General features: G+C 64.3%; 7 protein-coding genes across 7 annotated transcripts; 3 read left to right on the forward strand and 4 right to left on the reverse strand.

Moving 5' to 3' along the window:
- Nucleotides 1-133: 133 nt before the first annotated feature.
- F751_0568 (Metal tolerance protein 1) lies at nt 134-1,957 on the reverse strand (the record flags this gene model as incomplete). Its single annotated transcript, XM_011400135.1, has 5 exons — nt 134-352; nt 536-697; nt 837-1,282; nt 1,409-1,530; nt 1,722-1,957. 5 exons carry the CDS (start codon nt 1,955-1,957, stop codon nt 134-136), a joined length of 1,185 nt encoding a protein of 394 aa, XP_011398437.1.
- A 984-nt stretch (nt 1,958-2,941) lies between these two features.
- F751_0569 (DEAD-box ATP-dependent RNA helicase 22) lies at nt 2,942-5,627 on the forward strand (the record flags this gene model as incomplete). The annotated part of the gene is made up of 6 exons (XM_011400136.1): nt 2,942-3,256; nt 3,414-3,960; nt 4,254-4,462; nt 4,682-5,005; nt 5,241-5,343; nt 5,500-5,627. 6 exons carry the CDS (start codon nt 2,942-2,944, stop codon nt 5,625-5,627), a joined length of 1,626 nt encoding a protein of 541 aa, XP_011398438.1.
- A 1,005-nt stretch (nt 5,628-6,632) lies between these two features.
- On the reverse strand, nt 6,633-10,430 carry F751_0570 (Pentatricopeptide repeat-containing protein; the record flags this gene model as incomplete). Its single annotated transcript, XM_011400137.1, has 7 exons — nt 6,633-6,736; nt 6,938-7,373; nt 7,536-7,710; nt 7,984-8,279; nt 8,439-9,536; nt 9,749-9,895; nt 10,116-10,430. The coding sequence occupies 7 exons, from the start codon at nt 10,428-10,430 to the stop codon at nt 6,633-6,635; spliced, it is 2,571 nt and encodes an 856-aa protein (XP_011398439.1).
- Nucleotides 9,984-10,631, forward strand: F751_0571 (hypothetical protein; the record flags this gene model as incomplete). The annotated part of the gene is made up of 1 exon (XM_011400138.1): nt 9,984-10,631. One exon carries the CDS (start codon nt 9,984-9,986, stop codon nt 10,629-10,631), a length of 648 nt encoding a protein of 215 aa, XP_011398440.1.
- Nucleotides 10,632-11,663: 1,032 nt separating this feature from the next.
- F751_0572 (putative beta-1,3-galactosyltransferase 12) lies at nt 11,664-13,492 on the forward strand (the record flags this gene model as incomplete). Its single annotated transcript, XM_011400139.1, has 5 exons — nt 11,664-11,867; nt 11,955-12,182; nt 12,344-12,500; nt 12,679-12,784; nt 13,072-13,492. 5 exons carry the CDS (start codon nt 11,664-11,666, stop codon nt 13,490-13,492), a joined length of 1,116 nt encoding a protein of 371 aa, XP_011398441.1.
- On the reverse strand, nt 13,261-13,728 carry F751_0573 (hypothetical protein; the record flags this gene model as incomplete). The annotated part of the gene is made up of 1 exon (XM_011400140.1): nt 13,261-13,728. One exon carries the CDS (start codon nt 13,726-13,728, stop codon nt 13,261-13,263), a length of 468 nt encoding a protein of 155 aa, XP_011398442.1.
- A 14-nt stretch (nt 13,729-13,742) lies between these two features.
- F751_0574 (Neutral alpha-glucosidase AB) lies at nt 13,743-20,818 on the reverse strand (the record flags this gene model as incomplete). Its single annotated transcript, XM_011400141.1, has 20 exons — nt 13,743-13,970; nt 14,228-14,341; nt 14,515-14,635; nt 14,879-15,223; nt 15,493-15,582; nt 15,799-15,886; nt 16,009-16,196; nt 16,511-16,600; nt 16,817-16,904; nt 17,027-17,214; nt 17,393-17,496; nt 17,769-17,928; nt 18,113-18,225; nt 18,549-18,624; nt 18,853-19,028; nt 19,252-19,384; nt 19,524-19,665; nt 19,874-20,036; nt 20,236-20,412; nt 20,558-20,818. The coding sequence occupies 20 exons, from the start codon at nt 20,816-20,818 to the stop codon at nt 13,743-13,745; spliced, it is 3,045 nt and encodes a 1,014-aa protein (XP_011398443.1).
- Nucleotides 20,819-20,908: the final 90 nt, after the last annotated feature.

The following is a 20,908-nucleotide window of genomic DNA, read 5'->3' on the forward strand; positions in this document are numbered from 1 at the left end:
ACATTCAGACTCAGCGCCGAGGCGAGGCAGGCCTCGCTGTCAAAGAGCCAAGCACACCGAGCGGGGCGCGGCAAGCGGCGAGTTCTTATGAGATTCCATACGGCACAGTCGCAGGGCGAGGCGGGGACGGCCATCAGTGTTGGTGGTGCACGTGCGGCTTGTCAGCCTCCTCCGGCCCCACGATCTGCAGTGTGGAGTGCTGGATGCCCAGCCGCCGCACGTATGCCGTGACGCGGGACAGCACCTCCTCCCCCTCGGCGCCAGGCTGGGTGGCCACGTGCGCGCAGAGCAGTGGGATGCCCGGGGTCAACGACCAGACGTGCAGGTCGCCCACCCCAGCCACGCCCTCGATCTGTGACGAGAAGGGAGGTTGGGAGTGCAGGGAGGGGATTGGGCTGCAGCAATCGCTCATGCCGGCTCTTTGACAGGTGGCACAGCTCCACGAACTTGGTCCCTGAACCACTGCGGGGGCGCTCACGCGTCACTCTCGCCGCACAGCACCCTGGTCAAACACCCCACACCCCCGGGCACTCACGGCGGTGATGTCATCCTCAATGTCGGCGATGTTGAGCCCCCGCGGCACGCGCTCCATCAGCACGTCGGCGATGTCACGCAGCACGCGCTTGGTGGTCCACAGCACCAGGGCGGCGAAGAGGAAGGTGCAGATGGGGTCCGCCAGCGCCCAGCGAGGGTCGTCCTGCAGGGTTGAGTGGGGTAGGAATGAGGGGTGTGGCACCAAGTCGATTCAGTGCGGGTCGTGTGGAGACGATGGGAACTGACTGCGTGGGCACGCACCCACAGTCGCATGCTGAGGCCCCCGCACACCGAGCCCTCACCTGGTGGATCCAGATCAGCAGGCCCGCCACCGCCACGCCGATGGACTGCACCAGGTCGCCGATGACGTGCACGACCGCGCCCATCATGTTGATGTTGTGCCCCTTGTCCAGTCCCTTGGCCTTGCCGTGGGGCAGGAGGGGCGCCGACGCGCCGTCCGGGTCGTGACAGGCCTCCAGGTCCTCAAGTCCGATGGCTGGCGTGTGGGTGTGGGCATGACCATGGGCATGCTTGTGCCCATGGTTGTGCGCATGGTCGCGCCCATGGTTGTGCCCATGGTTGTGCGCATGGTCGTGCCCATGGTTGTGCCCATGGTCGTGCCCATGGTCATCCTCATGGCCATGGCCGTCTTCATCCCCGTGGCCGTGGTCGTGGCCGTGGTGGATGCCCAGGACGAAGAGCAGGCCCAGGTTGACCGCCACGCCAGTCACCGCCAGCGCAAACATGACTGCCGAGCGCGGGAAGGAAAGGAGCGGGGTGGATGATCGGCGGCGGGGCGGGTCGCTGGTGTGCGATGCATGGAGGGTGCGGAGCGCGTGGACACTCCCTGTCACCTCATCCCCGAGTCGATTACCTTTGCCGTTGACGGGCTCTGGGACGAGGATGCGCTGGATGGCCTCTACCAGCAGAATGCCAGTGACCAGCCAGACGGTGAGGATGGAGGCCAGGGCGCCCAGCACCTCCACGCGGTGATACCTGCAGGTGCCCGGAGGTTGGGGCCCAGTGAGTGCGGGCAGGGGCCGGCAGCATGTGCTTCCCTGGGGGTCGCAAGGGCGTGTGCAAGGCCGGCAAACGCCGACCAGCCAGGGTGCACGACGGTGGTGCCAACCGCACACCGGCCCCACCGCCCCTTGTGACGACACCAGCTCAAGGCCATGTCCTCGCACCCATAGGAAAAGTGGCTGTGGCTCATGCGGGCCGCCCAGACGGCCGCCAGCGCAGAGACGCCGAAGCCAGACACGTCTGACAACAGGTGTGCGGCGTCGGTGATGATGGCCAGGGAGTGGGCGTAGATGCCGCCCACCACCTCCACGATCATGAACAGGAAGGCGATGACCAGGGCGATGAGGAGCTTGCGCTGCGTCTGCGGGTCGTGGGGTTCAGGTGGACGGGAGCCCGTCATGGTCTCCCCCGGGAAAGCGAGGGACTCCGGTGCATGCGGTGGGCGAACAACCCTGGTGCACCACAGGTCATGCCCTCGCGCTCTTGTGACACCACTACCTACCGCTTTGTATTCCGCTCCTCGCTCCCCAGTCGCCCCCGCGGCCAGCACGCAGGCTGAGTACTGCCTCGGCAGGTCTGTACCATGAAGGAGGTGGTCCTATTAGGCGGTGATAGCATGTGAAAGCCTCGAAACTAAATTCAGTTACCATAATCATCTACCTGCAAGCGCTGGTAGCCTTACAGGCACGGAAACTTCCCCTTGCTGGGCCTCGCCCAGCTGGGGAAGTGCCGCATCGCCCACCGCTGATGGCTGGGCGGACCCGGCCATCTCAGAATGTAACGAGACCTTGATCGGCCCAGAAACAAGCGTTGGCACTAGAGTCGTTGGGACTGGTCCGCAGCTGATGAAGGGATTCGTGGGGTGCCTGGGTCCATTTGGGACGGAGGCCCCCCTGCGGACCGTGCTGGGGATTGGAGGAAATCGGGGATGCTCCAACTCGAGCAATACATAGCTACCCAGGGCATCCCAGAGCACCACAGCCTTCCAAAGATGATCGAACTGGGTCCTTCGTGCAGTATGTTGCCCAAATTTCTATTTAAAATCCACTGTTGTTGTCCTAGGGCCGCTGTTGACGAGCTCGAACTCAATCAGGAGGACCATGCCCACACTCCACCCTATATTTCCTGGATGGTAAGTTTGGTCACCAGCTGAATATCAATGGTCTCCATGAGTATACGGTCGATAACAACTATTGATATATCTTCTTGTTAAGCTTTGGCTTGGTTTGCATGAGGCATGTACAAGTGTTTGTCTGTTGCCTGGTCACGACAAGATATACCTTTGCATGCAAAAGTCAAGGTGTAACAAGTGATCATTCTCGGACTCCCCACCGAGTCCAATCGCATAAGCAGTATGCATTAATCGTTTTGCATATACAACGCCATGTTTTGTGCGGCTGTAGCGCGTGTCAGTGTCTTTGGTGGCACCCCGGCTTGGGCCTACCGCCGAGCGATCGTGGCGACCCGCTGCATCCGGGCATGTCGACGGACACCTTCTAATATTGCTCATAGGCTGGCAAGGTCCGGCACGAACCATGCGGGCCCGATCTCGGCCGCAAGCACCTCCGACGCCGGTTCCTCCCCCGCTGCCGAGTCCCTCTTCGCTCCAGCGGGCACCACCTTTGCCGGCCTAGGCCTGAGCCCGGGCATCTGCGATGCCCTGGCCGCCTCAGGTTTCCACCAGCCCACCGCAGTCCAGGTGCCGTGCATGTACATGATGGTGTGGTGGCTGGATGGCTTGAGGGCTGGACGGCCTCGCAGCCTTCACCACTCAACTGCATCAAAGCGCCCTTACCACCCCCACATCCAAGAAAACATGCACGCTCTCCCCCCCCACTGCCCTTCACCCCTCCAAGGCCCTCGCCGCCCCTGCCCTGCTGGCCGGCTCGGATGTGGTGCTGGCCGCGGAGACGGGAAGTGGGAAGACGCTGGCCTACCTGGCCCCACTGCTGGCCCGCGCGCAGGCGCCCCAAGCCTCCGGCGCCCCACCCTCTACCCTGGTCCTCTGCCCCAACGCCGCGCTGTGCGGCCAGGTGGCGGCGGCGGGCGCGGCGCTCCTCCCCTCCGCGCCCCCGCCCTGGACGGTGTCCTCCCGCACGCTGCCGCCGCGCACGCTGCCACCGCTGGTGCTGGCCACGCCGGGGTCACTGGTCACCGCCCTGGACGGCGCAGCGGGCGAGGACTGGACGCGCGAAGGGCTGCCTCGCTGGGCGCGCTGCGTCGTGCTGGACGAGGCCGATATGCTGCTGGGGGGCAGCTACGGCCGCGACATCGAGGCGGTGCTGGAGGCGCTGCGGGCGGGGGATCGGCGCGACGCCGCAGAGCGCGTCTGTGCGCAGCTGGGGATGGAAGAGGAGGAGTTCCGGGCCCTGCCTCGCCACCTCAGGCAGAGCGCCTACGCCGGTGCGGGTTTGGGGAGGCGTTGTGGTGGGGGGAGGCGGGGGTTGCAACGTCCGTGACGGTAGATCGGCGTCGTGTTTGAGGAGAGGGAATCGTGTCGATTTGCACAGCCTGGCGTCCACAAGTAAAACCCCTTGGTGAGCGGGGCATGCCTCGTTTTACCCATCCATCCGCTCCTCCAGGAGGTCGTGCTCACCTACCTCTTCAATACTGTTCTCCCTTGCCAGGAGGTGTGGCGGCCATGGTCAAGGAAGGGTACACGCCCCCCTTGTCCCAGACCTCACCCCCACACACAGAGGGGCCCTCGGACAGCTGGCGCAGGCAGTACGTCTTTGTGGCCGCCACAATGCCCGTGGATGGCAAGTATGAGGTGGGCACCAAGCTGCGCCGCGCTTTCCCGCAGGCCGTGTGGCTCGCGGGGCGGCGCCTGCACCAGCAGACCCGGGACCTACAGCACGACTGGCGTCGGGCGGAGGGCGAGCAGGAGCGCGCCCGTGTGCTGCAGGTGGGGCCATGCTGTGATCTGGCTGCAGGGTTTCGTAGGGTGGGGCCAGTCCACCATTGTTTACTGCTTTGTGAGGATGATGTCAGAGTGCTTGTGTCTCAGGATGGCACTTGCATTCATATTCCATGCTCAGGAGGGCCTTCCCCCCAAGCCTTGCACCTGGAAGGCAACCATACCCTTCCCCATCCAACCCCCGCGTCCACTCGTGCACTCGCTCAGGAGGTCATCGCCGGGGACAAAACCATGGGCCCCGGCACGACCACGCTGGTCTTCGCACGCGACGTGTCCAGCGCCGACGCCACGCTGAGCGCGCTGCGGCGGACCTGCGCGGCGCGCGGCGCGGCGCTCCTGCGCTACCACAAGGAGGTGCCGCAGGCGGAGCGCGAGGACCTGCTGCGCACCCTGGCGGCGCCGGGGTCGAGCGCGCGCGAGCCCATCGTCCTCGTCTGCACCGACGCTGCGGCCCGGGGGTTGGACCTGCCCAGCGTCAACCACGTCGTGCAGGCCGACTTTGCGGCATCCGCCGTGCACTTCCTGCATAGGGTAGGGTTCGGGAGAGTGGGGGGGCGTTCATGGGCGAGGACTTGCGTGGGATCAGGCCACAGTGGGAGCCACCCTGGTCAGTTCCTTGCCGCTTGATGCCTGTGGGATCTGGTGGACGGGGGCGAGGCGACCCGCAAACTCCCTGGATGCACCTTGTGGGCAACCCCCTCGACCCCCGCCCGAGTGCCGATTATCAGAGCACCCAATCCGCCTTTCCTCACCACGCTTGCGACAGGTGGGTCGTACAGCACGTGCAGGGAGGAAAGGGCGCGTGACGTCCCTGTATGGGAGCGAGGCGGAACCCCTGGTGGACGCCCTGCGCGCTGCCATCGCCGCAGGTGCCCGAGTGCTTGGTGTTGGGCATCTGAGGGTCCCTTTTTGAGCCCCCCATACAGACCCTGGCTGCTGCACTGCTGACCTGCCCGGGGTACTCTGCACAGTTTCAAGACGGGTGAATGACACCCATGCCCTCCCCTCTCCCAACCCCTGCCCAGATGAGCCGGTGGAGGGGGCGTTCAGCAGGAAGAGGTCCTTTCGGAAGAAGTTCAAACGGTATGGGCAGTATGTGCCGCGTGGGCAGACACTGTCGGGGGAGACAGGCACGGGCAGGGAGGCCCGATGATGCAATTCCTGCGCGCTGCGGCGGCGTCGTAAACGCCTTCCACCCACCCCAACCACGCCCGCCTCTCCTTGGCCACCTTGCCATCCCACCATCTCTCAGCTATCCTCGAATGTTCTTGCTTGCTTTCGAGACTGTTACATTATTAGGGTACCCGGCATTGACAGTGTGGTTCGTCTTGCGACACTGCAAGCATTACTAATCGTCAAAAAGCTAGGGACATCTCCTCAAAGAATTTTGGGGGCTGATTCATGTTGTTTCAAGAAAATCGTCTCGATGCTTGGTGAGGGGAACAAAAAATGAGGGTTTGCTTGCCTGACGACATGGAGGATGGGGAGGTCCCATCGGTCACTCGGGTTGCACAGCGCGCACGCAAGCTGAAGGGTAGATGGAACATCGGTACGAAGGGAAGTAAACTGGTAAGAAAAGGATCTACGGCGCGCACCGGTAGAGTGGCGGGGCAGATGCAAGTTCGTGTGGAATGTTCTGAGCTCTTAGGGGGCATGCATCAACAGCCGTGAAGGCGGCTTGGGGGGGTCTGGAAGAGGGGGTGGCCTCCAGGGCCCAACTCGTTGCAGGCATCGACTCGTTCTATAATAGCGGGGGCATGCGGGGCATGAGCCATCCGGTGCTGGCTGTGGGACGGCGTGGGCTGGCCACAGCACGGGGCACAAAATCTGTGGAAGGGATCGTCAAAACCGATGGCTCGACAGAAGGAATGGGGGGCAGGCACCCACCCAAAGGGATAAGGGGAGGGAGTTCAGGGCAGGGATGGCGGTGGAAGGCACCGTCCCTGCGGCTCCGTTGAGGGGGGGCTGCGGACATCGACGCAACTTTTCGTTCGAAGGTGCTGGATGTGGAGGAAACAATAGCAAGGAACAGGATGGTATGGGGGGGGGGTGGGCAAGGGGACGATGCCACGCCATCAAAAATCGTTACCTCTGCTCGCAATTTTCCCGGCGCAAGGGCGAATGAGGAGGTGTGGGTTACCGCCGCCGTGCTCCCTGCTCAGCGGGGCCCATGCAGCGCGCCCAGCGCGTTCTGCAGCCCGGGATCCTCCAGCGTGAGCTCCGTCAGGCCCACCAGGATCTGGGGCCAGTCGGGGGTCAAGCCTGGAGCATGACGTGGGGAGGGGGTGGGAACTTGAGGATTGCGGGCAGAGTGCATGCATTTCCCTGCTGCCTTGGCAAGTTGTTGTACAGAGAGGACTGGGGTACAGAGAGTCCCTGCGGAGCACCACTGCAGTCTTCCCCCTCCCACCCTCCGCTTCTCCCACACGCCGCTCCGCCATCCACCCCCCCAAAGAATCTCACCGGCCTCACGACGCGCGTGGATGAGCAGCGCGGCGGCGCCCAGGGAGGGCGTGACCTCCAGCAGATGCCCGCTCTCTAGCGCAGCGTGCGCATCGGCCAGCGCGCGGCCGCCGACGGCGGCGGCCGCGTCCTCGCCGCCTGCGCCCAGGTCCACGCCCAGGCGCTCCATGTACAGCTTGAGGATGCGCAGGGCGGAGATGGCGTTGGTCCCCGCGCCCAGCGCGGCGCCGACAGCGGCCACCGCCGCGTCCAGCGCCTCCTGGGTCAGGCCCAGGCCGGGGTCGAGGGTCGCGGCGCCCGGCAGCGGCGCGCCTGCGTTGGCCGCCGCGACGGCGAGGCAAGCGGCCGCCAGCGCATCGGGTCGCAGCGTACGCGCACGCGCGTCGCGGGAGGAAAGCACGCGGTCCAGCAGCAGGACGCCATCGTGCAGCACGTCCTCGCGCACGGCCCGCGCGCCGGCCAGGCGCCGCGCGGTCGCCAGCGCGGCGGTGCGCATCGCGAGCGCGGGCGCGTCCAGCGGGCCAACTTCCGCGCGGGCGCCGTCGCCAGGGCCCTCCTCGAAGCGACGCACGGCCACAAAAGCCTCGCTGCACCGCACCTCCACCGCCAGGTCCTCGATCAGGGCGGCGGTCCACACCGCCTTGCCCTCGGGCGGGGAGCTGGAGAGGTCGGCGGCCGCAGCCAGCACCGATTGGGCAGTCTCTGAGCCCAGCCAGGCAGAGATGGCCTCGGCGGGGGCCTCCAGGCGGCACCCCTGCGTCACGTCCCTCAGCCTGCAGGGTCGACGATGGTCAGGGGTCGGTGACAGAGAGGAGATGGGGTGCGGAGTCCAGGGGAATTCGCGAGGACGGGTGATTGCACATGGAGCGAGCCGACATCCTACGCACACACCATGATCGAAACCCCCCACTACGGCCTTCCCATAATCTCGCACCATACTGACACAGACACTGCAACTTCCAATGTCCATTGGAATGCACAACTGCCAAACCCCTCCCATTCCCATGCCCACCACCCTCTCCATCTTCACCCGCTCGAAAACTCACGTAAACGGGGCCTTCCAGGCGGCGACACACTGGTGCAGGGCGCTGCGCATTCCCGGGTAGGCATGCTCCCTGCAGGGCTTGCCCTTGTTGATGACCAGGGCCACGTGCGTCCCCGCCCCACAGGCTTGGCCCCTGTCGCGGGGCAGGCGCTCCCGCAGCTCGCCCACCCAGCGCAGCAGGCACAGCACGGCCGAGCCCAGGCTGAATGCGTGCACGCTGAACTCGATGAGCACGCCGGCGGGGCCTGGCGAGCCGGCGTTCACTCCATCCCCCTCCTCTACGACAAGCAGGGGCGACTGCGGGAGCGAGGCCGTCGGCGCAGCGGCCGAGTCGGCTGACTCGATGGTGCACCAGCTCGGCGCCCCCTCCAGGCCGGGCAGCGCCGCCGCCGGCGCACGCGCCGGCGGCGTGGCGCCCTGCGCCGTCTCGCCGCTTGTCGCCTCGGTGGTGTGCACGGTGAGGCGGAAGTGTCCTGACCGGCAGGCCTGCCGGAAGATGGCGGCGGCGCGGGCCTGTGCCCAGACCGCGCCGGTGCTCCACAGCGCGCCGACCACGACGTTGTAGACGACGGAGTCCGGGCGCCCGCCCCCGCCCCGCATCTGCTCGTAGGTGGTGACCACGCGGCGCCACTGCCCGCCGCGCTCGTGGCAGGCCATGAGGCCGCCGTAGGTGACGGTGTCCGGGGGGCACCCGCGCGCCTGCATCTGCTCAAACAGCTCCTCCGCCTTCTGCCACTGCGCGCCCTGGCAGCAGGCGGCGATGAGGGAGTTGTAGGTGACCACGTTGGGCGCGCAGCCCTCCACGTGCATCTGCGCAAACAGGTCCAGGGCCAGCTCCCAGCGCCCCGCCTTCTCGCAGGCGGAGATGAGGGAGGAGTAGGTGATGACGTTGCGCTCGCACCCCGCGGCCACCATCTCGTCGAACACCGCCAGCGCGCGGTCCAGCTGCCCGCGCTTGCCGTGCGCGGAGATGAGCGCGGTGAAGGTGGTGGCCGTGGGCCGACCCCCCGCCGCCAGCATGCGGTCGTACACGCGCAGCGCCTCCCCCGCCTGCCCGCTCATGTTGCAGGCGATGATGACGGTGTTGTAGGTCCGCACCTCCGGCTCGATGCCCTGCCGCGCCAGCAGGTCCAGCACGCGCACCGCGTCCTCCCACGCCCCCGTCTTCCCGTACACGTCGATCAGCGTGTTGTAGGTCACCAGGTTGGGCCGGCACCCCTCTGCCAGCATCTGGCAGTACACGTCCAGCGCCAGCTCCAGCTCCCCGCCCTTGATGCACACGTTCATCAGCGCGGAGTAGGTGTGCACGTTGGCGGGCACGCGCCGCGTCTTCATCTCCGACACCAGCTCCAGCGCCCGCCGGATGTGCTGCGCCGCGCCGCGCTGGCTGATCATGGTCGTGTAGGTCATCGTGTTGCACAGCCCCGCCAGGGGGTGCCCCGGCTCCAGCCCGCGCAGCCAGTCGAAGATCTCAGCCGCGCGCTGCGTCTGCCCGCCCTTGTGCAGCTCCTTCAGTAAGGCTGCCAAAGCGCCGGCGTCCAGCGCGTACAGGCCCTGCAAGGTGTTTGATGGGCGCGGGGGTGGGATCAGGCTGTCGAGGGAGGGAGGGGTCGATGTGTGTGCGAGTCACAGCGAGCCGGAGCTGAGGCAAGACACATCGGAGACTGAACGCGACGAGGGCATTCACAGCCGATTAGGCAGAGCCGCAGCACTCAGACACTCTCTGAAGCTGTCCTTCCCCCACAGAGTTGCGACGAGGGCCTCACCCGCTGCACCGCGTCCAGCACGGGGGAGCCGGGGGGCAGGCGGCGGACGGCCAGCACCATGCCCTCCACCGTCAGCTCGGAGAAGCCGTTGGGGCCGGAAGCTTGGTGCGCGGGTCCGCGCGCGCCGTGCCCGCTCCCAGACTCCGACTGCGCAGGGACGGAGCAGGGAGTGTGAGTTTTGGGACGTCGATGGAGGGAGTGTGCGTGGGGGGACTGTCGAGCTTCAGAGAGGACAATGCAGCACACATATGCCCACAGGAGGAAAGCACCACAGCACAGGCCGCCACCCCCAAGGTACTTCTCAAGAGCACCTTCCCGCTTGCCAACTGTCTTTCCCCATTTGAACCCACATCCCCCATCGCCTCACCCGTGCCAGCTGCTGCCACATGCGGCGGTAGCCTTGAGAATTGGCCTGCCCGCCGTTCCTGCTGCGGCCGCGGTGCGTGCCCTGGCTGCCCTGCCGGGGACCGGGCCCGCGCTGGCCCCCCATGTGCGCCTGCTGCGCCTGCTGCGGGCGAAGGTTCTGGTGCTGGCGCTGCTGCTGCTGCTGCTGGGCGCCGAGCTGGGCCTGGCCCAGCAGCGCGCCCAGGTCGGCGGTCAGCGGCAGCCCGCCCCCCAGCTGGGGCTGCTGGCGCGACAGCAGCGCTGCCTGAGCGTACGCCTCCGCCTCAGACCACTCCATCCCGGGGTGGGCATACTGGTGGGTGGGGGAAAGGGGGAGTGCGGGGTGAGAACTTGTGCCCGTTCGCCGGGCTGGCGTCATTCTGGCACACAGGACAGCCCCACGCTCGTTCCCTTCATCCTGGCATCCATTGTGACCATGCGCCGCACCCTCCAGCGATGTGAATTCGGGCTGGACACCGACATCACCTGCACCTGGTAGGGTTGCACCTTGAACCCGGGTGCGCGACCGCCATCCGGGCCCAGCCTGGGAGGAAACTTGTCTACGTGCACCTGGGCGGGCCATCCCGTCTGACTTTCCAACGCTTCGTATCCCGGGTGTGTGGGGGAGTGGGTCCAGCTGACGGGGCTCTCCCCGGTGTAACCGCTTCCGTAAGACTCCAGCGAAATGTCATGGTGGTCGAGGAGGTAGGGGTGTGTCCGGAGCTGGCTGCCGTAGAGCGCCGCGGGCACTTGCATTGAGGGTTTGAGAGGGTCAGTCGCGTTCCGACAACCGGATAATAGGTTCCATGAGCGATCTGAAAAGAATGAACAACTAAACAGGGTCTCCACGCTCCCGCATGGGCGCTCCTATCTGGCGAGGCGACCATGACTGGTTCTGTCGCCTGGATTTGCCCTGGGACGAAGAAATCAACCCCCTGTCCCTCGTCACCGAATCTTGTGGCGCGTTACAGGGGTGAGGGCTGCGTAGATTCCCGGTAACATAACGCCCAATGTAATATAATGATGTGATATGCTGTGAAAAGGCGATCGCAGTGCTTGTGACTGCCTATGTCTCACGGTGAACAAGCAGGCTGGACAAGATCTCTCCCCGATCCTCGAATGTGCCTCGACCCTATATTATGACCTTTGGAGCCCTGCATGTAATACACTAGTGCTGAGGTCTTTTGCACATCTCTTATATGATGCGATGTCGTAAGCAGGCCGATGAGCTACTCGCTGGCTTGCAGACAGGTGTATTGGCAGTTTCATACCGGACACAGCAGGGACAGCTGTGAGGCACAGTAAACGCCATCCTCTGCCCATCCTAACATTCTTATCGAGATACCAGCCCATAGAATGCATGATCCTGTGTATGATCATTTTAACGTGCGTCATCTCAAATGCTGGCAGTTGAAGATCCGGATGCCGAGGCAAAATGGGCGCGTGGAGTTTCCTCATACCGCCTGAGTGCCCGCTCAGGACACGCATTCTTCTTCCAACCTCCACATCATGCACACCATGTTGTTCTAGTATGTTCCTGGGTGTGAACATCCGCTTGTCCAACCTCGCGTGGTTGGTAGGTGGGTTCACAGCGGCTCTATTTTTCACCACCCTCGTGGGGCCCCTTCAGACGCAGCCCGTGCTGCCCTCCGAGGTGTATGAGAACCTAAGAGCCCTGAGCGAGCCTGCCCAGGACGTTTCGGCGAAGCGGATCACCGCATTTGTCGGCATACAGGTTCGTGATTCGACACCGCATGGGGACCGCGAGCGAACCCTCCAGCACCAGCTTCCTACTGCTCAGTCTCACCACTCTCCCCCGCAGACGGGCTTCACGACCAACCACAACAACCCGAAGTACAATTATGAAAACAGACGGGAGGCACTGCGCGCCACATGGGCGCCCTCCAACGAGTCAGAGAGGAGCAAACTCGAGACTGAGTCCGGGATTGTCGCCAGGTTTGTGGTGGGCCACTCCCCCGACTCCGGGGCCGAGGCAGCGCTGAACGCCGAGGAGGCCAAGCATGGAGGCTTCATGCGCCTGGACCTCGTGGTGAGGGGCCATGGGAAGGTGTGGGAGGAGGAGTACTCTGCACAGCGCAGGCGAGGTGCACTTGGAATATTTCATGAAGATAGGGCCCAGTCCTCTCCTCGTTGTAAGGACTGCAGAGCGCGCCCCTCTCACCCTGGTCTGCCACCTGGATGCCCCCGCAGGAAGGGTATGCAGACCTGCCACGAAAGACGCTGCTCTTCTTCGAGACCGTGCTGCGGCAGTATGACCCGCAGTACATCGTCAAGGTCGACGACGACGTATACCTGCGTCTGGACAGGGTCCCGGCAGCCGTGGAGCAGTGGGCCAGCGTCGGCGCAGGTGGGGCGTTGTTGGGACAGGCTGGCGGGGGTGTGGCGTCGCTGGTGCCCCTCACGGATTTGTCGTGGTGAGGAGCCTGGGGAGCGGCAAGTGGCGACGGCGCCGTACCATTCCCGGACTGCGCCTTTCAACGTCGGCACCCAGGCTGATATGCCCACCCTCACCCCTCCCTGCACAGACTACATTGGCTGCATGAAGAATGGACAGGTGATAAAGACGCCTAGGTACCGCTGGTATGAGCCAAGTCACGCCCTGCTGGGGTCCCAGTATTTTACACACACCTGGTGAGGAAAGGGGGAAAGGCTCGCACCACGGTGCAGACAGCTGCTGATCATTGGGAGCTGGCAGGGGTGGGCCCTGCGTGATCACAGGGGCGTGGGATGCCTGCCTGGCGAGGGGCACCACATTTCGTGACAGCGTGCCTGCAATAATCACCACCACCCCAAACAACTCTGACTGGTCACCCACCGTCGCTCACGAGGGGCCAGCCAGGAGCACCCGCTGCACCCCCTCTCCACAACTACTCGCCCACAAAGGTCTGCCCCTCCCTACCCCTCCCATCCCAATGCAGGGGCTCCGCCTACGTCGTCTCCCGCAAGGCCGCGGCGCTGCTGACCTCCCTCCCCACCGGGTCCCTGCGCCACCTGGCCAACGAGGACGTGACCCTGGGCGCCTGGATGCTGGCCCTGAACCTGACGCACTACGACGACCGGCGCATGTGCTCCCCTGTCTGCTCCCCCGCCAGCCTGGCCACCTACGACTACCCCTCCTGCGCCGGGCTGTGCAACGCCGCGGTCCAGCTGCGCGAGCTGCACACCAGCCCCGCCTGCGGGGGACCCGCGCTGACGCCCACGGGCGCGCTGCCCATCCTGGAGCCCGCCATCTTCTTCAACCGGGCGGTGGACCCCAAGTGGGAGGCCAAGGCCCTGTCGCAGATGGCGCGGCAGCGCAGGGCACAGGCAGAGCGTGTCCGAGTGGGTGCCGAACGATGATGCAGGCGGCGGGCTGGGGTATGTGGGGCCGTCACCCCTCGTACCCCGGCCAAGACCGCACTGCTTCTTCTGGACCCTGGAAGGCGCAAACCCTTGACGTGGACCCCCACCTTGCATTCTTTCATTAGGACAGACTGCCTTCTTCGTTTGACAACAAGCTGCTCACAGTTGACAGGGAAGGGACACGGGGCAGGGCTGCCTCCCTGGTACACCGTGCGAGCACCGCGGTGAGACATGCGCCGCGCCCGTTTCAGGAGCTTGCCCGCTCGCTGCGGAACTCTATGGACCAGGTGCCGCGGACGGGCAGGTGCGGTCGCCGCACCACCAGCGCCAGCGATGGCCCCTCCGATGCCACCTGGACGGGGCCCGGGGCGGCGTCCAGCGCCACCCGCGGGCCCACAGCCCCCGCCACGGCCACTGCGGACCAGTCCTGGGGGCCGCCCTCAAGTCCCAGCACCACGACGCGATCGACGTAGACCTGCAGGAGGGAGATTCGGTGACGGGGAGGTTTTCGACCACGCTACCACCCAGCAGTGGCAAGCCGGCGGCAGCTGTCTTCGGCGGGGCGCAGGGCTGGTCGGGTGCTCCCCAGGTGCTGGGGTGGGAGGTTGCCTGAGCAGCACTCAGCACCCTGCTGCACTCGCGTCGGGGCTGGGTCCCCACCAATCCCAGGTGGACAGGTGAGCCTCCCTCGAGCACCCTTGCCGCTGCTCATGCTCTCACACCCCTACCCACCTCTGGGTCGTAGCCGGGGGCCGGAGGAGGCAGCCCCATCTGAGCATGGTCCCCGGGCCCCCACTCCAGCACGCCGCCCTTCATGGTGATCTGGGCATAGACAAACTCGCCGGCCTGCGATGTGGGTGGGTGGGGGGTGTCGGGGGCGCATGCATGCATGCTCTGTGTGGAGTGCTCTCGGACCTCCGGCCTCTGGTCCAAACCATCGGCCCCCATTCAGTCACGTTTCAGACTGGTGTGCATTGCCTTTACCCTCCTGCTTGTCCCCTGCCTCCTGCCTCGCACACCTGGTAGGCGTAGCTGCGGCCGTCGTCCATGTAGAGGTCCCCCCTCGCACCACCGCTCCGATCCAGAGCCACGACCAGGGTCAGCGGATCCTTGGCCATGGCCCGGGTCGACCGACGTGGCCTGCGAGGGTGGGGGGTTGAGTGTGCTGGAAGGTGTGGAGGAGGGCGGGTGAACGGAGGCCCCTGGATGGCAGGAAGCCCACTGACCGCCAGAACCAAGGCAGAATGCTGGGGTCATTGGGTATAAACGTGCCGTCTGGGGACCCGCGGGTGTCCCACAGGCTCCTCGCGCTTTTGGCAAAGCACGATGTGGACCCGCGAGGACCCCCTCAACAAGAGAAACCATCTCTCCCCCCCCCCTCACCGCTCCCGGAGGACCAGGGTGGACCCGCCACGCAGGTAGGTCTGCACCGGCGCGTCCAGCGAGGTGGCCACCCGGAACAGCTTCCGGCCGGGCGCCGCGGCGTCCAGCTGGAGCCCCATGGTGCCGTCGTACCACAAACCGTCGCCGGGCAGGACCACCACGGTGTCGTTGGCGCCCTGGCGCAGCACGGGCACTACGAGCTGGGAGTCGCCGAGCATGAAGGCGTTGTGCACGGCGTAGATCAGGGCGTCCCCCGGGAACTCCCACCAGAGCGGGCGCATGATGGGGGCGCCGGTGGCATTGGCGTGCAGGAAGAGGGTGTACAGCTGCGGCAGGATGCGGTACCTGCGGCATGAGGCACATGTGAGTGAGGGGGGATGGTGGTGATGGAAGGCCTTGGGTGGGGGGCCAGCGGGTGTCAGCAGGGCATGGTGAAGGCCTCCCAGAGGTTTAGGTCCCGGGGGGGGGGGGGGGGGGGGTTCAGGGACACCAGCAGCTGGGAGTTGCAGGCTCATGATCAAACAAGTGAATGCACGAACGAGGAACACCTCGATAGGGATGACGGGGATGACGCATGCTGCGAGGCACTGGGCCTGCTTCCCCTAGCCCCGCACCTCTGCTGCAGAGCGGAGCGAATGCGCCCTGTGGTTTCCTCCCCAAATAGCCATGGCTCTCGGCGCTTGGTCTCGATGTGAGCGTGCGCCCTGCGATTGGAGTCAAGGGTGGTGTGTCTCCGCCTGCTCCCTACTACCAGAGCCCAGGGGTAATCCGCAAGCCTTGTGCGCGCGACAGAGTGGCGTGGCCCTGTGCATGCATGCACCCTCAAATGCCCGCACGCCACTTGGTGGCGGGTCTCTGCACAATTCTGGTGTACTCCCTTCGGGATAAAAACTAGGACAGTGACAGGACCCATGCGGTACCTGAAGAAGGGGTAAAACGCTGCCACCTGGTACCAGCGCACGAGGAGCTCAGGCTCGGGGTTGCCAAAGAAGCCGCCGACATCTGCACCTGGCAGTTTGGGGAGGGGATTGCCTTGGTTAGATGTGAGCCCACTGCGAGCGGGCAGGCACAGAAGCAGCTTCACTGCAGCGCGGCACATCCACACACCAGCGATTGCCCCGTTTCCTCACCAGAGAAGGGCAGCCCCGCGACGTTGAGGGAGAGCAGCATGGGGATGGAGACCTCTAGATGCGCCCACTCCGCCGCATTGTCCCCGGTCCAGATGGGCCCCACGCGCTGCGTACCGGAGAAGAAGGCGCGGGACAGGACGAAGGGGCGGTCCCCTGACACGGTGTCCACCTCCTTGTACCCGCGCCGCCTGGTGGAAGGAGGGATACGCGGCGTTGATGTCAGCAATGCAGAACATGCTACGACGCATGCTGTCAGACCACAGGCAGTAGCTCCACCATCTATGACTTGTGCCCAACCGGCATGGCCGCTGCATCCAATCGCTTCATGCCGTATTCTAGGCACAACAATCACCCTGCAGCACCCACCTCAGCCCCGAGGCCGTGGCCATGTGGTAGAAGAGATGATCAAACAAGTGAATGCACGAACGAGGAACACCTCGATACATCACCGAGGGATGACGCATGCTGCGAGGCACTGGGCCTGCTTCCCCTAGCCCCGCACCTCTGCTGCAGAGCGGAGCGAATGCGCCCTGTGGTTTCCTCCCCAAATAGCCATGGCTCTCGGCGCTTGGTCTCGATGTGAGCGTGCGCCCTGCGATTGGAGTCAAGGGTGGTGTGTCTCCGCCTGCTCCCTACTACCAGAGCCCAGGGGTAATCCGCAAGCCTTGTGCGCGCGACAGAGTGGCGTGGCCCTGTGCATGCATGCACCCTCAAATGCCCGCACGCCACTTGGTGGCGGGTCTCTGCACAATTCTGGTGTACTCCCTTCGGGATAAAAACTAGGACAGTGACAGGACCCATGCGGTACCTGAAGAAGGGGTAAAACGCTGCCACCTGGTACCAGCGCACGAGGAGCTCAGGCTCGGGGTTGCCAAAGAAGCCGCCGACATCTGCACCTGGCAGTTTGGGGAGGGGATTGCCTTGGTTAGATGTGAGCCCACTGCGAGCGGGCAGGCACAGAAGCAGCTTCACTGCAGCGCGGCACATCCACACACCAGCGATTGCCCCGTTTCCTCACCAGAGAAGGGCAGCCCCGCGACGTTGAGGGAGAGCAGCATGGGGATGGAGACCTCTAGATGCGCCCACTCCGCCGCATTGTCCCCGGTCCAGATGGGCCCCACGCGCTGCGTACCGGAGAAGAAGGCGCGGGACAGGACGAAGGGGCGGTCCCCTGACACGGTGTCCACCTCCTTGTACCCGCGCCGCCTGGTGGAAGGAGGGATACGCGGCGTTGATGTCAGCAATGCAGAACATGCTACGACGCATGCTGTCAGACCACAGGCAGTAGCTCCACCATCTATGACTTGTGCCCAACCGGCATGGCCGCTGCATCCAATCGCTTCATGCCGTATTCTAGGCACAACAATCACCCTGCAGCACCCACCTCAGCCCCGAGGCCGTGGCCATGTGGTAGAAGAGTCCGTTGGCATTGTGCAGGTCCCGGTGCTCCACCCCCTGGACATGCCGCGCATCCTTGGGCATGGTGATCTGCGAGAGGCGATTGGGTTATGAGGAAGGCCTTGGGTATTGGGTCGTTCATGGGAGCAGATTTACGGAGCGGCCCGGGACAGAAAGGAGGGGTCTGGATGCTGCAGGGCGCCGGGAACATAGGGGCCTGGCCCAGCGCCCCTACGAGGCTCAATAATTTCGGCTCCCAGGCGCCAAGGTCACGCAGGCTTGGGCGCAGTATCCCCAAGATGCAGCCATACCCGCACCCGGTCCCGTGTCCCCCACCCCAAAGTCCCTGCCCCAAATCCCACCTCGGGGCCATTGAACACCGACGGCTCATTCATGTCGTTCCAGATGTACAGGTCAGTCGTACTGCCTTCGTACACCGACGTCGAGAACTGGTCGGCCCACCAATCGCGAACTGTAGGGTTGAGCATATCCAGGTACGCACTCTCCCCGGGCCAGCAGTGCCTGGAGAAGAGATAGTGGATGGAAGGGCTAAAGGGGCTCTCAACGGTCTTAAAGACCACTTCACGATAGGGATCTGAGTGTGGGAGGACTGCATAGTAGGTAAAAGCATGCTGCTCTTCCCACCCTGGTCCCCTGTTGGGCACCATGCCATTGAAAGACCAAAAGTGCTTAGGGCCAAACCCACCCCTTGAAGTCTGCGCCATCCTTGGTCTTGACAAACAGCTGCTTCTCCTCCGCCTCCTTGAACACACGGTAATTTGGGTCGCTCTTGATATGGGGGTCCACGATGGTCACCATCTGGAAGAGGGGGAGGAGAGTCATGGTCGGTGGAGGGGTGATGATCGGGGGAGGGATGATGATTGGTGGAGGGGTGATAATGGGGGGAGAGGTGATGATGGGTTGAGAAGTGATGGTTGGGGGAGAGGTGATGGTGGGAGAGTTGTGCAAATTGGTGGAGGGGTGATAATGGGGGGAGAGGTGATGATGGGTTGAGAAGTGATGGTTGGGGGAGAGGTGATGGTGGGAGAGTTGTGCAAATTGAGGTATCCAGATGCATGCCAATGGCGGGCAGAAACCCAGAGTGAGGGCCCCCCCACCCCTGACTGGCCACCCCCACGCACTTTGCGCCCCCGCGACGCAAGGTCGCTCTGCATCGCAATCGGGTTTGGGAAGTAGGCCTTGTCCCAGGTGAAGTATCTATGGGCGAGATTCGAGGTTGCCACAGATCAGTCCAGGAAGGAGTCTGCGCATAGAGTGGCCCAGCCACAGCAGCATCCTTCCCAGCATGCTCTTGGGAGACTTGGCAAGGGCCTGAGGACTCTTGGAAACCCCAGAGAGTGTTCCAGACCAAGCAATAGATTGCTCGGCCAGCACCCCGCCTTTCTAAGAGACGCGCAATCGCCGCAGCTCCTTCGCCCCACCCACCTCTTGCCGTCGGTGTGCTCGATGTCCAGCCACAGCACATCATAGGGCAGGGCATGCTCCTCAAACCCAGCATCCACCGCCGCGATGTCCGCCTCATCTTTGTAGTTCCAGCGGCACTGGTGGTGCCCCAGGGAGAAGAGCTGAGGCATGGCGGTGCCGCCCGTGAGCACATGGTACTGGGAGGGCAGGAAAGAGGGGAAGAAGGGTCGTATGAGTGCATGCCAATGGGCAGTCCCAGGCGTGGTCCAGGTTGCCGGGCGCACACGCCCCTCTCGGTCACAGGTGGGCGCAGAGATCATCCTCCTCAGCACCTCCATTTCAGCTCTAATTGTGCAGCAAGGCAGGGTGCATCAGATCGCAGGAGCTCAAGTAGCTTGCTGGGGTCCTCCCTTCACGCACCTGCCGTGCCACCTCTGGGGGCGAGGGCCCTAGGAGGAAGAAGAGGTCCAGCACGCCGCTCTCAGCGATCCATCGGGTGCTGGTGCCGGCGACGCTCTTCACCACGTCCACATACATCTCTGCCGCGTTCAGCCTGGGGTGTGGGCGGGAAAGGGGCGGTGTAGATCCATATAAATCTGCTGAGGCAGGCCACAGGCTCACCAAAAAGCACCCACAGCATCACCTTTCCCACCATTTCCGCCCAATCCCAACCTCTGTCCCATCCGGCCCACCAGAAGACTCCGGTGGTTTGGCCGGAGCGGTGGCCAATCAGGTAGGGGATGGAGCCGTAGAGGCCAAAGGGCGAGTTGGAGAGGTGCTCAAACACGTCCAGGTTGTAGAGGCGGTATGGCTCGCTGACAGTCCCATTGTCGTCTGCGGCGGTCGGGTGTTGATGAGGGGAGGGGGGGGCTATGTACAATGAAGTCCCAAGGGAGGTTGCATTGAGAAGGGATGCTCGACTTGGAGCACCCAGCTCCAGCCCCATGACTTTGGGATTCGCTGAAACTGCCTCCCTGTTGCAATCCAGATGACCAACCTCACATGCAAGGTCGCCATTCTGAAACCCCCCGCGCCGCCTCACCAATGGTGGGCGCCAGAGAGAACTGGGTCGCGCGCTCTGGCAGCCCAAAGACGTGCTGCGTGTCGTGCAGCAGGACATCAAAGCCGATGGCGTTGGGTCCGCGGGGCTTGGAGTCCACGTGGCCGTTAAAAGTCTCCTCCCACCACCCGGCCGGATCATTCTCCTGTGAGGAGGGGGAGAGAGGAGGGGAGCAGGGAGTAACGCATTGCATGACTTGCGTCCAGGCGTTAAAGGACGGTGCGATGTTGAAACAGCTCTTCTCAGCTGCAAGCCTCGGGCCTCCTCAATTGAAAAAGAGTTTCCCAAAGCCAGAACAAACCCCGGAAGAATCCCAGGGCCTTGAGAGACATCCTGGTTCCCACCTGCTTGGTGCGGGTATGCTCAAAGGCAAAGTGGCCGTCGGCGTTCCAGGTCAGCACGTGCGTGCCGTCCGATGCGGTGACAGAAAGGGCAACTGGTGAGAAGTTCAGCGATGCAGTGGCGCCACTGGATGTCCTCAGCTGCAGGGCAGAGCTGGACTGGGACACGATGGTCCACTCCTGCGCAGGGTGAAGCATTTGCTCGAGGCTTTATTTTACGAGATGCGCAGGTCAGGGGTGGTGGCGCCCATGCCAGGTAGGGAGCCCGCGCATGCACCCTCCCGCCCCCCAGCATTGCTCGCCCGGTGGACGACACACCACCAACCTGTTGGGAGGCAGAGGCCGAGGGCACCAGGATGCCCGGCACCTCGAAGCGCGTCCCGTCCAGCTCGTTGATGTGCAGGCGCACGATGCCCCCCATGCTGATCAGGCGCAGGATGAGGGTGGCGCCGGGGGCGGCGGGGGAGGCCAGATGGGCCACCACATGGGCACCGCTCACGCTCACGCTGGTGGGGTCGATGGCAAAGCCGGGGCCGGGGGCGTTGCGCAGGCGAGTGCAGAAGGCAGAATCGGCGCAGGTCTGCATGGATCGGATGAGATATTGGGTATGAGGTGAAGTTGGGTGCTGTTCTGGACCGCGGTAGGCTCGAACCGAGCCTGCAAGATCGGCTTGCCT

Source organism: Auxenochlorella protothecoides, assembly GCF_000733215.1.
Source record: "Auxenochlorella protothecoides strain 0710 unplaced genomic scaffold scaffold108, whole genome shotgun sequence".
NCBI classification, from domain to species: Eukaryota; Viridiplantae; Chlorophyta; class Trebouxiophyceae; order Chlorellales; family Chlorellaceae; genus Auxenochlorella; species Auxenochlorella protothecoides.